At 40.8% G+C, this 14,041-nt stretch overlaps 1 protein-coding gene across 2 annotated transcripts in view; it reads left to right on the plus strand.

The window, feature by feature from the left end:
- Positions 1 to 14,041, plus strand: part of TCERG1L (transcription elongation regulator 1 like) — a 168,867-nt gene that overhangs the window by 139,403 nt on the left and 15,423 nt on the right. Inside the window, exons 9-10 of one of the 2 annotated variants that reach the window (XM_079978432.1) lie at positions 8,487 to 8,553; positions 12,654 to 12,783. In XM_079978432.1, the coding sequence (XP_079834558.1) occupies positions 8,487 to 8,553; positions 12,654 to 12,783 (197 nt within the window). Of the gene's footprint in view, positions 1 to 8,483; positions 8,554 to 12,653; positions 12,784 to 14,041 lie in introns of both variants that reach the window. The other variant, XM_079978431.1, reaches the window with a different exon arrangement.

Genomic DNA, 14,041 nt, shown 5'->3' on the forward strand with positions numbered 1-14,041 from the left:
GTTGCTGCCTGTACCATCCTTCACCCGTGGAGCTCAGGGCAGTTTACAATATAAGAACAGAAATGCACAATGTAGTAACAAACAACTACAATGCTACCCCACAGTTTAAAAGGCCATAGATTGTTTAATTAGTCAAAGACTACTAATGAGCTAAAGCTTTCCCCAAAGACACTATTTATAGATCAGAAGAAGAAAAGTCATTTTATATTAAGTTCTTATATATCTATTTGCTATTATTATTATTTCTTATGATGATTGATATGAAATCACTCATATTAATCCTACAAGGAGATGCTATAACATTTATGTGCAGCTATGCTGGCTTAAGTGAGGTATACCCACAGTGACATTAGAACAATATATTTCAATCCCCTTTTGAACATTAATTGAAATCATGAAAATATGTCCTTTCTGGAGGGTATTTGAAACAGCAATAACCAGGATTGATACTGTTTCTAGTATGAATATTTTATCTAAGGCAAGGTATGAAATAAGGATAAGTAACCTTATTGTCATGGGACGCAGGTGGCGTTGTGGGTTAAAGCCTCAGCGCCTAGGGCTTGCCGATCGAAAGGTCTGCGGTTCGAATCCCTGCGGCGGGGTGCGCTCCCGCTGCTCGGTCCCAGCGCCTGCCAACCTAGCAGTTCGAAAGCACCTCCGGGTGCAAGTAGATAAATAGGGACCGCTTACCAGCGGGAAGGTAAACGGCGTTTCCGTGTGCGGCTCTGGCTCGCCAGAGCAGCGATGTCACGCTGGCCACGTGACCCGGAAGTGTCTCCGGACAGCGCTGGCCCCTGGCCTCTTAAGTGAGATGGGCGCACAACCCCAGAGTCTGTCAAGACTGGCCCGTACGCGCAGGGGTACCTTTACCTTTACTTTAACCTTATTGTAGATATATAGAATATTTCATGTAACAGCAGTGCTCGTGCAAAACCTCTGTTCATTTATGTTTCAACAGTTGTTTCAAGGACAAAGTTCTTAATTTGTTCTGTCTGATGATCACATAAGAGGTGGACTCAAATTGTTGCTTATTACTAGCTATGCTCATAAGGAAATTCAATATAGTAACAGAGTCACTATGCATGGACTTCCCCATTTTCTTCAACATCATCATAAAAAATATCCCCACTGCACCGCCCTCAGAGAATGCAAACTCCCCCCCCCCAAAAAAAAAAACCCCACACACATTCAAGATAACTTTTATGGAGCTGTTTGTTTGCACTGTAGCTAGGCTTACCGTGTCAGAAAACCAAACATTCTGGCAACAGGTTGGGTGCAAAGCATGTTATACATAAAGCCTTGGCATGGAATTGCCACGGGGACCACATTCTAGCAGGGAGGGCACTGACAAGAGCCCAAGACCTGCTCCAGTGAGAGCTGACAATAGGGCTTGGAGTTAAGATCTTGGGGCTTGGTGCTGGTCATGGATGGAAGCAAGAGATGAAGATCAACTGGGAATTGATGGTTCAGAGCAGAACCAAGTGGGTCCAGAACCGAAGGTGTATGTATAGCAATATATAAATAAATAAGCATAATTGGTGGGGGAAAGAAATGGCTCTGTCCTATGTTTTTCTTGAAATAAGGGGGGGGGGGGATATAACCAGGCCATTTTCCCATGCCAACTGCAGCTACAGTTCTTATTAGTATATTTCATAACAAAGATAAAGCCAGAAAAATGATCAGTGCACCCTTTAACTCACAAGATAAACAGCCCAAATAAACTACATTTTAAGTGTCCCATTGAACTGAATTGTGGTGTTATTACAACTTTAATTAGACTGCCGCGGTGGACAAAAGTGAGACTAACCATAGTTATCAGAACATTATAGGTTAATAGCATCTCTTCCTGCATGAAATCAAATGTGTTTGAAATGAATGCATGAATGAAAATAATTAAAAATATTGCACATTTTGTAACAATTTATGCTCACTGATATTCATGAAGGTATCATAAGTTCATTTCATGGGTCTGCATTATGCTTTTCAGTGCAATGCATCTCGCATTCTGTTCCTTCTAAAAAGAAGGGTTAAGGATCAGAAATGAAATGCAAGACCTCTGCCTGAGATCCTGAAGAACTGCTGCCAGTCAAAACAGACAATACTGGGGAAGGTGGGGGGGGGGGGAGTCCACTTTAGACTTGTCTTCCTGCTTGCTTATGTGCTACTCATTCATAGAATTGTAGTGTTGGATGGGGCCATGTAAGCCATCTAGTTCAACCTTCTGATTCAGGAGATTCAGAGCTAGAGAGCCCTAGGCCCTGCTAGATCCTCTAATCCCCTCAAGAATTCCCTAATTCCCAATAATCCAATCCAAATAACTTTATTGTACTAGCCATTGGCCATGACAAATCTGAATCAACAATAAATAGAAGCAAAAGGGGTGTCACACCACAAATAATGGTCTTACAGTTCACTGCTATATTGTCCAGGGTCTTCTTTCTGATCTTTTTGACCGCCAAAACAAAAAGGTCGACTTTTAGGAGTCTTAATTCCTGATAATAAGATTACTCTTAAGTGGCATCCAGTGGAAAGACTCAACTTCCTGGTCTACCTGATGGTTCACCTTCATTAGCTAAGGAGTGGTGACCTCATACTAGCATAACCTTGTATAATTGACTTTTCAAAGTCTTGCCTTTGCTGGTCCATCCCAGATTTTGCTTGGTTCATGTCTCTAGGGTTAGGCGGACACCCTTTCCCAATCATGATGGATTTTGATTGTCCCTCCCCTGCCGCCGCCCTTTAAGAGGCAGGCAGGCCTAGGAGGTGCCCTTAATACTTTTTACCTATTGGTTGAATAGGGACAATAGGAGTGGTTTCTCCAGAATTGGGAAGCCCGCTAACCATGCAGCCACAGTCATGGGGAACTTTATGAAACAAAGCTTGAACAAAAGCTCTTTTGAATTCGGTGTAGTTTTTGCACTAGATGTTTTCCAAACTGGACATGGTCTGAAAGCATATGAGACTACCACTTTGCTTATGTTAAGTAGAACATGTGCACGTTCTGTGAATTCCATGATGGGGGGAAAGATGTAAGTGTAAGATAGTAAGTTATCTGGCTAAGCAACCTTATCTTTTGTTGCAGGGTTTTCCTTGTAAATTGTTGACTCTGTCTCCATTATAAGAAGCCACCTTTTTAAAGAAATGCTGTGTCTAATCAGGCATCAGTATTTCACCCACGTTTTAGGAAAGAGGCTTCTCGAGATTGCTTGCTTACATGCTTTTCTGAAAAGGCTCCACTTTTTTTTGGAACTTTCTGTCCAAGGCTGCCTATATATCCCTGACAGAATTAAAGATAGACAGGTGGCAGCTGTTGAGAAAGAGCCTTTGCTAACAGATTAAAAAGCTGATTGGGCTTGGGCTGAGTGATTTGTTCCTGGGAATTTAACAGCAGAAACAAGTAGAAATGGTATAATAATGCCATTGATAGAATACGGGGTAGGGAGGAATCAGTGTGCTGAGGCAATTATCCTCATGGTCAAATTGACCTTTTACCTTAACACCACAGCTGAAGCATTTTTACTTGGATGTTGAAGTGCAATTGATTCCAAGTGTGCTGAACACTTGACCCCACCTGCACTATACATTGAAATCACTATGATACCACTGTAACAGCCATAGTCTCCAACTATGTGTATGTGCCAGTTCCTAGGGGCTGACAGTTTCACCCCCATATTGTTTTTGAGGAGACCTGTCTCCCTCAATGTTCAGAGGGTGTTCAGCAACACCCCCTGGCTCCTCAAGATGATGTAAACATGACATCAAGATGTTGCGTGATGTCACGTGCATGACATCAGGATGGCACATTGGGCCCCCTCAATCAACTGGAGAAAATGGCACCTCTCCCTCGAAGCATCCTGGGAACTATATCTTGTTAAGGGTGCCAAGAGTTGTTAGGAGACCCCTATTCCATTCACAGAGCTACAATTTCCAGAATTCCCTGGGAAGAGGGCTTGGTTGTTCAATCATTCATGTAATTGTAGCTCTGTGCAGGGAACAGGAGTCTCCTAACATCTCTCAGCAGCCTTAGCAAACTATAGGTGCCAAGATTCTTTGTGGGAAGCCATGACTGTTTACAGTTGTAGAATACTGGTTTAAACGTATATTTCAGATGGAGCTCCCATTCACTCATTGGAGCTCACACAGGAGAACTCCCCAGTGGATTGTGCTCTGGAGAGAGCTAGAAACTTAGGAATTCATGAAATGGTTTTCCTCTTATACAAATTCTCATTCAGCATCCCTAGAACTCAACTGTTAAAACAGGATCTGGGGTTAAAGTGGAGTTGTTTCCTAACCTAAAGTTTCAGATGCTTTTCATTTCCCTTTGTCATTCTTCTTTATCAGCTTCACTTTTATGTGAACTCAGTAGAATCTAATAGCTTGATCTGGCACTAAGTCAGCTTCAGCATTAATAAACACATTTATGGCCAATTTAACAATACAGTCTTGCCCTATCCTTTTCAGGAATAGATCTTGTGTTTGGTTTTGAATAAAGTATAGAGCTGACCCTTGTGTATATTTCTTGTATTGCTGTTAGTCATTGTGTTTCCCAGCTCTGTTTACTTCCAGAAAGTGGATGGTTTTGGTGCCTTTTTTGAAACTGCTTGCTTTCCATATGCTCTTTATCCAAGCTATCTATTCTCACACAGAGACAAATAGCTTTAAAGTCTATCCCTGCTTCGATTTTTCTAGTGAGCTCAGAGAGGCCTATGGGGTGCTAAAAGGTTTTAGAGATGTTCCATCTCAGATGCCTGCTAACTTGTGACAGCTTAACTGAGATAAGTCTTTCTAACAGGTTCTTCTGTGGCTTAAAATCACTTAAAGAACTTGTGTCTTCTTTAAGAGAAAGATAATACTTTGTTTGCACTACTAATTCCTAATAGTTTATATATATATATATATATATATATATATATATATATATATATACTCTTTTGATAAGCATCAAGTATGGTATTACATATTTTATTATAGGTTAGGTCTATTTTTGTTTCAAGAAGGTTAAAAGTCCATCAGCAGAATGCTTAGACAAATTTTTAGAAGATAAGGCTATCAATGATTACTTGTTATGATGGCTGCTCATAACCTCAAGTATCAGATGCTCTAAGCCTCTCAGTGCCAGTTGCTAAGGATTGCAAGTGGGAGAAGGCTATTGCGCCCATGCCTTGCATATGGGCTTCCCATAGACACCTGGCTAGCCACTGTGAGAACAGAATGCTGGCTTTTTGGTATGCATTCAACCAGACTACTTATACAGTATGGGACATGCTGGGTGGCTGTGGGAAGGGTATGCAGCTGCTCCCTTAAACATGCTGGCCCAGTTCAGAGAGGGAGAGGAGTTTCATCAGAGCTAGAACAATCTCTGTTAGAAGGCTGCAGGGATTAATTTTACCTACCGTAATTTTTCAGCTACTAGGAAATTGCTGCTAAAATAATCCCAGGCAGAATGTCTGCAGATAACTTCAGTGAAGTGTGCATTCTTAAGGAGTGTCCATGGTTCCACACCTGGGCCACATTCAGTCTCTTGCATGCAAGGACCTCCCTCAACAGAACAGGTTGCATGTTATCTTATTATTGGTATTGTGAGCACCAGCCAGTGAAGCTGTGCAGGTGGGGACCCTGTTGTTCTCCTGGCTTCACAATATTGTGGGTGGTTGGCAGTTGCCTAGAGGGACAGGTAGGAGGAAAGTCACAGGGTGCTCAGAGGTGTGGTGTGTCACAGCAGGAGCATCAGATTGATGCTGCCTTTCACAGTGCCAAGTTGCCCACACTCCCCCCCCTCCAAGTGACCCACCCATATGCTGTCTTACCAGTCCCTACTGGGTACTAATAGTACCCAGCTTTACTGTGCATTTATGTGTGCCTTGTTATACAGCATTCATATCTGATTCCTCACAAATTACTATGTTGTCAAGCAGAGTGGATATAACTGCAGCCAGCCCAACCTCCCCTCCCCTGTTCAGGTTGCTCCCAGGTGGGTATTTATGGTGGAGTCGGTGCTACTCATGCATGTCAGATTTTTGCCACACCCACATGAAAATGCCAACCTGTATTTCTTTTCTCATTCAATCAGGTTTTCCCCTTTACATAAACAAAACTCTCCCCCCAAAAATCATTTTGCCAGTGTCCTGTTTGCAATACCCGAATGACCCATTTGCGATGTTACAGTTCCATCTGGAAGCACCCTTGGTCTTCAGCCATTGCAATATTATAGCAAATTGTCCTGGGGTAGTAAGAAATGTAATTTTGTTCAGTTTGGTTTTATGTGGGCATGAGTGTTCCTTGATTCATTTCTTTAGCAGCCTACTTCGAAAAATTGATATACGATGTGACCAAGACTCTGAACTAAATAAAACAATTCACTTCCTATTTTCTGACAGAATAGGTTGAACCTGTAAGAGTGAGTTTAGCATAGTACAGAATACAGCATTAAGGACAAAATGACTGAAATAAAATGTGAGCATAGACCTTAAAGTCACATTTCCTGACTCTGATTTAATAGATCACATGTGTAGCAGCTGGGGCTGAGGGTAAAAAACAAACAAACTTGGAGTCCTGCCAGTCAGCTGAATATTCCACCCAAACAGCTGATTGCCAGTATTTCAATGTTTAAAGGAGGCTTGTGCGTATGTGTGGACTTGACCGCTATATCAGGTCAGGGAATTATTGCAGTCTAAGCAGGAATAGTCATATGGAAGCCTGTTTTCTTGCCTATAAAAGAGATTACTAAGAGGTGATATGATAGCAATCTTCAAATACTTTAATGGCTGCCATGTAGATGATGGTGCAAATTCATCATTTATTTAAAAGCATTTCTGAAATATTTTGTATTTAAAAATCTCTAAGCAGTGTATAGAAATGCAACATGAAAAGAGAGAAGCACTACCATAAAGACAGATGCAACCTAAAAACTATTATCATAAAACCAGGTAAAAATGGGAATTCAGTAAAAACAGGGTCCAATATTATAGCTCAGGAAAAACTTAGGCAAAAAGATGACTCATCAAGTTGAGAGAAGTAACTGTTGGCTGATGCTTCATGTTTGACAGGGGGAAGGGCATTCTATAATGCAGGGGCAATGTTGGAAAACACCCATTTTTGAGTCACCACCCTGTGGTACTGTATAGGGTGTGGTGCCACGAATAAAAATTCACCATAAGTGTTCTAAACTCTATTCAAGGACAGACAGTTTTTCAGCTAACCTGGACCCAAGTTGCTCCAGGCTTTAGAGTAACAAGACCTTGAACATGGCCTGATAGCTGCATTGAACCAGCACAGATGCGATGCCTGGGTGTTTCACACAACAACCTGACCGACAACCTTTTCTGCTGCTCCAGAGAGTTGAAAACATTTGGGTTCAGAGTTGCAAGAAATTGGACTTTATGTTGAAACAATGAAGAAGAACTTCCTGGTGGTACTATCTGTTGGATGGTAGAACTGTCTGCCTCTAAAGATGGTAGGCTATTATTTGTTAGAGGTTTTTAAAAAGCAGCTGGAGTGTCCACCTTTTAGGGACAGCTTCACAATGTATTCCATGTGTCCACAAAGAGTAGATGACCTTTGAGGGCCCTTGCGCCTATAGATACAGTCCCTAGTTGGATTGGGGAGAACACTTTTAAAGTTCTCTTACACACTTAATTGTAATAATTCTATGACTCCCTCTCTCATCATAGACCAACCTCATATTTAAATATTCAAAATGGATGGCATATAGGAGTATTTCACCCTTCCCCTCAATAAAAGTGTTGTGCTGCTTATCAGAAATCATGTTGACTTTAGAAGACACACTAGAAATTGCAAGTCACACTGAACTGAGCTGGAGTTTGTCTCCAGTTCATTTTTATTCAGAGTGTGGTGCTTTATATGCAGAAAAGATAAAGTGCTTCAGAATTGCAGAAATAGATAATGGGATCATAAACATCACACTTCTTCTGAAAAACAGCCACATCCCACTGTAATTTGTTAGACAATATCTATGCCAAAACAGGAATCGATCATTTCTTTGGGCTATCCTCTAAATTTGAGAGACAGTAATGTCTGCATGTTTTTGATTGCAATACAGTGTGTCAAGTTTAATGACAGAGAAGCTTTATAGTTCCCCTACATTTGAGTAAGAATACCACCGATACTTCTGGCAGAAAGGAGCTTCTATCAAATTTTTCAACTTGTCAGCAATAAAATGAACATATTTTTCTTTTTATTTATTATCCAAATGTGAAATGACAACCTTTCATTTTAAAAAAGGAGTATTAAATAAAAAGTGTGAAGATCAAAACAAGAAATTGCCGTATGTTGTTGTTCTAAAATCATTCTAAATCTATCAGGAACTCTAGTGTTCTAAGGTAACTCCAAACTACCAGATAAATGGACACATCTTTAGAAATTGAATAGACTTTAGGAAAAGCTAAAGCTAAACAATTATTAGCTGGTTAGTCTAATGTAAAGTTTGTAATTTGTCTAACTACTTTTTTTTTTTTTACTTTTAGCAGATAAAAGTGATGGCTCTTATGCAGAAGATTTAAATGATGATCACAGTACTAAAACAAAGAGAAATAAGTAAGTAATATTTTTTCTATCATGAGATCCATGAAGTAACCTTTGCTGAAGATGCCAAAATGGACTTTGACTATATGAATAATTTCAAGTCCTTATTTTAAATTTAAATTATTTTAATTAAAATTAAACCCAACCATAGCAGAGGTGTTTATCTGCATGGATTAAGGGAGGAATTCAACAAAGTTTTACTCAGAGTAGAGCTGTTGAAATTATTAGAGCTAACTTAGTCATGTTCATTAATTTCAGTGGGCTTAGTCTGCAAAGAACTTAATTGAAAGCCATCCTAAACTTTCCTCTGCAGCTTAGTTTGTAAACTGTGCCCGCAGAATATCTGTCTAGTAGAAATTTTAATGGGCTTTTGTATTTTATTTGTTTGCTTATTAATTTTTTATGCCACCCTTCATCCAAGGCAGTTTACAATATAAAAGCAATTTGTTGAAACAGTATCTTGGCCAAATCAGGAATAGAACTTGTTCTTTGGGGGTAATACATTTTTGAGAAAAATAATAGCTGTATGAATCATACTACATTTTGATATACAGTGGTACCTTGGGTTACATACACTTCAGGTTACAGACTCCGCTAACCTAGAAATAGTAATATTTATTTGTATCCCGCCCTCCCCGACCAAAGCCAGGCTCAGAGTGGCTAACATCATATAAATAAGACGATATGCATAATACAAGCGATCAATGAATTAAGATACATCCCACAATTAATTCAACCAATTAAAATTAAAACTGGACAAGTGGCAATCTTCACGTTAAAACTGGAAGCGGTTAATACTCTCCAAGACCAACTGTTTTCACTGATATTATAAGGACCTAAGAGCAAGCTGGGAACCTCCTTCGTGCTTGTTCTTGTACGAAGAGAAAATGAGTCAGGCTCAACCCTGACCAAAGGTCTGGTGGAACAGCTCTGTCTTGCAGGCCCTGCGGAAAGATGTCAAATCTCACAGGGCCCTAGTCTCTTAATAATAAACCTTTATTTGTATCCCGCCCTCCCCGACCAAAACTGGGCTCAGGGCGGCTAACATCAAATCTATAACATTGGTATAAAATCAAACAATGATTAAATTACTTCCTAAAAACAAGCCAGGATCAAATTAAAATATAATTCGATGGTTTTCCACAGGATTAGGGTTGGGAACAGTAATGCTCATCATTATTTGCGTCATTTTTAATTAACTGTACTAAAAAAGAGGCAGCCAGAGAGCATCTTCGTTAGTGAAATAGCTTTCTGGGTTTCCACCCATTTCTCTGGGGAAAAAAATTATTTTTGGTTACCAGAAATTGGACTGGAAGCTTTATAGATCATATTACAGAATAGGATAATTTCGGGAGAATGAGAATGGCTAATATAATATCGAAGTCACTATTATATGAAGAGTGACAATTTGATGCCTTTGGAGCTACTAACATCATGCAATACCCATTTTAGTATAATTTAAGAGTGAATTTGTATAATGCAATTATTGATGGCAAGGAAAATAATGTTAGGACTCATATTGCTTTACTGGGTAATGGAATTTATTAGCTGAAAGATTTTAACATTTCCCATTTCAGCTGAACCATTTAGAACCTTTCGAGAATAAAATCATGCTTATGTCCAATGGCTAAAAGTTTCTAATCAGGTGCAAATGTAGTTAGTTGACTTCAGCTTGGTTTTGTCAGAGAGAATAATCTCTTTTCTGAAAGTTTCTACAACAGATATTACTGGAACTACAATATATTTAAACCACTGATTGTGTAGCAAGAATGCCAGAATAATGTTAACCTATGTCCCTTATAGTTTTGTTCCCCATTCTAGAGACTTAGATGCAGAATAGGTAAAGGTAAGGTAAAGGACCCCTGGACAGTTAAGTCCAGTCGCATTCGACTATGAGGTGCAGCGCTCATCTCCACTTTTAGGGTGAGGGAGCCGGCATTTGTCCATAGACAGGTTTTCCAGGTCATGTGGCCGGCATGACTAAACTGCTTTTGGCACACAGAACACTGTGATGGAAACCAGAGCACATGGAATCACAGTTTACCTTCCCGCCACAACGGTACCTATTTATCTACTTGCACTGGCGTGCTTTCAAACTGCTAGGTTGGCAGGAGCTGGGACAAAGCAACGGGAGCTCACCCCATTGTGCGGATTTGAACTGCTGACCTTATGACTGGCAAGCCCAAGAGGCTCGGTGGTTTAGACCACAGCGCCACCCGCATCAGGTGAATAATGTATCTCTTGAGCATGTGAGCATCTCCATTTATTTCACTGGAGGAACTTCTGTAGGAGCTTCTTCAGTGCTGAGATGGCAGAGTTCCAATCTGCCCAAGGAACTAGCCCTTATAATTTACATAGCACACATATAATAAAACTAGCAACCATTTTAGTCACCCTGCAAACAATTCTTGCACATTGTAGATGACATGAAATACAATGGGTTGCCAGTTGTCTCTGGTTAGCACTGAAGAAGCCAGGTCCTGTTAGCCCTTTTATTAATCTACTGCTGTGTAGAAAGTGACAGATAGAAAGTATTTTAGAAGGGAAAGTTAGAGGTTCTTGCTTCTAATGGCTTGGTGGGAATACATAGGCAAGCAATTAACAAGTGTTAAAACACTGTTTCCTGTTTCCTTTCCTGACTAAGCGTATAGTAAGCACAGTGGGTAATAAAGGAAGCTGTTTGTAAAAAGAGATAACAAATATCACTTCTCTGACTTTAAAGCCCTATCACATCTAAGTAGGAAATGTATACATGTAAATATCTTGAGAAGATGCATCATTCAAAAGGCGCTCAGAATAAGACATCTTTGAGTGGCGAGTTCTCGCCCCCCCCCCCCCCCCCGTGGAAATAATGACACATGACACAATTATTAAGGTTAATGGGATAAATAAGGCCACAAATTTATTGGTTACTGGTGATGAGCAGTATTGGCTTAGGCATTGGTCCTAACCAACTATATCTGACTTCAGCCCGTCCGCTTGAAGTCCGGGAAGGGTTAACCACCAGTAGGGGGAGTCCTGCTGATGCACATCAACTAGGAACTCCCTTGGGGTGACCGCTAGGGGGCGTGCCTTAGGCCCTCACCTCCCCAGGCTTCGGACAGGGCCACGCCCCCCAGAATCCTTTATCAGACTACTCTTCAATATGTGGGACAGGTGATGGCGCTACCTCCCCTCTTCCATCGACAGAACAAGACCATTGCCTAACTGCCAATACCAAGAAAGTTGTGATGATTTGCTACGAGGTAGGTGAAAACCAAGTGGCTGGTGCCAATTTTCCAAGTGGAAAAATTCCCAGCAGGCCCCTCAACGGCGACCAACCAAGGTCCATAGCAAAGTCAAGGAACAAAAACCTTATAGGGCAGTAGGGTGCGGAAAGCAGGAACAGCTGACTGGCGGCAAAGAGGGAGATCCCCGGCCTCGTCCTGCCTTAAAAAGGGCAGGCCACGCCCCCTCAGCCAGCCAATTGGCTGACCAGGGGATGACATGGCCAGGAATCCCCCCAATTGCGCAGGTGCTGGGCTCCAGCCACCGCGCCCGTGTTGGGGCCGTGAAGCCCTCAACCTCACCTCCTCCGTGGGGCAGAAGTGGCTTTCCCACAAATCAAAATCTGGTGCCACATCACTTCAGAGCTTTCCCCCAATCTAGAAGTTGAGAACACACTCTATCCTAAATAGAGCAAGGTAGGAGTTTTTCTCCAGATAAAGCTGAACATCCAAGTAAGGACTATCCCCCAGTAAAACAGTCCTAACAGTGTGCCATCTGAACTCTCAGCTCCAATAAAGGCATCCTTTATGGAGCCTCTCAGCCTTGTGCCCTCAAGATGTTTTGAACTATAACTTCACTCAGCCCCTTCCAGCATGGTTGATGAGAACTGTAGCTCAAAATGTTTGGAGGGCACCATGTTGGGAAAGTCTGTTTTTAATGCCTCTAAAGAATGAGGTGAAGAACACGCTAGCTGCATATCTTTAAACTTAGACAAAAATAAGTTAATACAAGAACACTCTGTGCAACAAGTTGCTGCTTTTATTTTTCTAGTTCCTGCTGAGTTTTTAAAGATAATTGAGCGTTAAAAATTTATTCCATCCTGCATATTACTTGCATTATTTAAGACTGGAAGATCCTGAGAACGCTGGGCTAGACAAGGTCGAAGAGAAAAATGTGAAAGCCTCTGAAGATCAGATTATACTTCCATTGGAAGAACGTATTACCCATTTCAGAGATATGCTTCTGGAAAGAGGGGTAAGAAATAAGGTTGGACCGGCTTGATTCCAGCAGATTATGAGAACACGCTATAAACTCAAGATTTGTAACAGTATGTTGCAACCATCTCATGATTCCTACAGCTTCTATAAATGCTTTTTAATATTGCTTTCCTATCAACATTTATCACTGCTGAATGATGTTACGTTGCTTCCATTTGTTGTACAAAAGGCTAGGTGATGTAAAGGACACGATATAAATGTAATCTGTGCCCAGAGACTTTATAATCTTTCTTATTGCCTGATTTTATGCATGTTCTCTGTCTTTGAATAACAGTTCAGGTACCCAGTGGAAACATGTTTAATTACATTCCATTACACACAAAACCGTCTCTGACTTAGACTTGATCTAACTAATTCCACATCCCATGGTTGACATGTTTCTAATAATATGATTCTAAGATTCAGGTAGGTAGCCGTGTTGGTCTGACGCAGTCGAAATAAATAAATAAAAAGATAAAAAATTCTCCACTAGCACCTTAGAGACCAACTAAGTAGGATTAATTACAGTCATCAACAGGTTTTCCATACCCACTGAGTCAGGGTGACTCAGAAAAACCCCACCCTCTCACTATACCCTCCTGAGAAAAACCCCACCCTCTCACTATATATAAGGGTCTGGTGACTTCTGTTTCAGTGTATCTGAAGAAGTGTGCATGCACACAAAAGCTTATACCCAGAACTTAGTTGGTCTCTAAGGTGCTACTGGACAATTTTTTAATGATTCTAAGAGTATGTTCTATTCATTATGAAGAAGCGCATTGAATAGGACAGGTTAGAACAGAATCATCCAATCCATTACGGGGCATAAATATCTGAAAATTGTTCTTATTTCTACCAACTTTTATATTTCAGTGGAAATGACAAAGTTTTGTTAGGTTTAACACTTTGGGTGTTAAATCATGGTGTCTTGCCTATGCAACAGACTTATGCTTATCTAAACATTCCCTTTCTCTACAGGGCTGGGGAACCCCCTGGAGAGAAATTGGGGACACAAGGGGAGGGAAGGGAGTATTGTTGTATTTGCTGGCACAATCATGGATCTTGCCCTTTGAGTAAATTTTTCACACAAGCCTTCAGCCTAAAGAGCAATGATCTCCTATAGGAGATTCCCAACATGTTTGACCTAAGTTTCTCCCATGATGAGAAGGCTAATTAGAGCAAGATTCAATATCAACATAGTCTATTTGGCTTCCCTAAGACTGCCCCAGTACCTGTTGTATGTTGTACTGGCTCGC

This window comes from Podarcis cretensis (genome assembly GCF_951804945.1).
Source record: "Podarcis cretensis genome assembly, chromosome: 5".
NCBI classification, from domain to species: domain Eukaryota; kingdom Metazoa; phylum Chordata; class Lepidosauria; order Squamata; family Lacertidae; genus Podarcis; species Podarcis cretensis.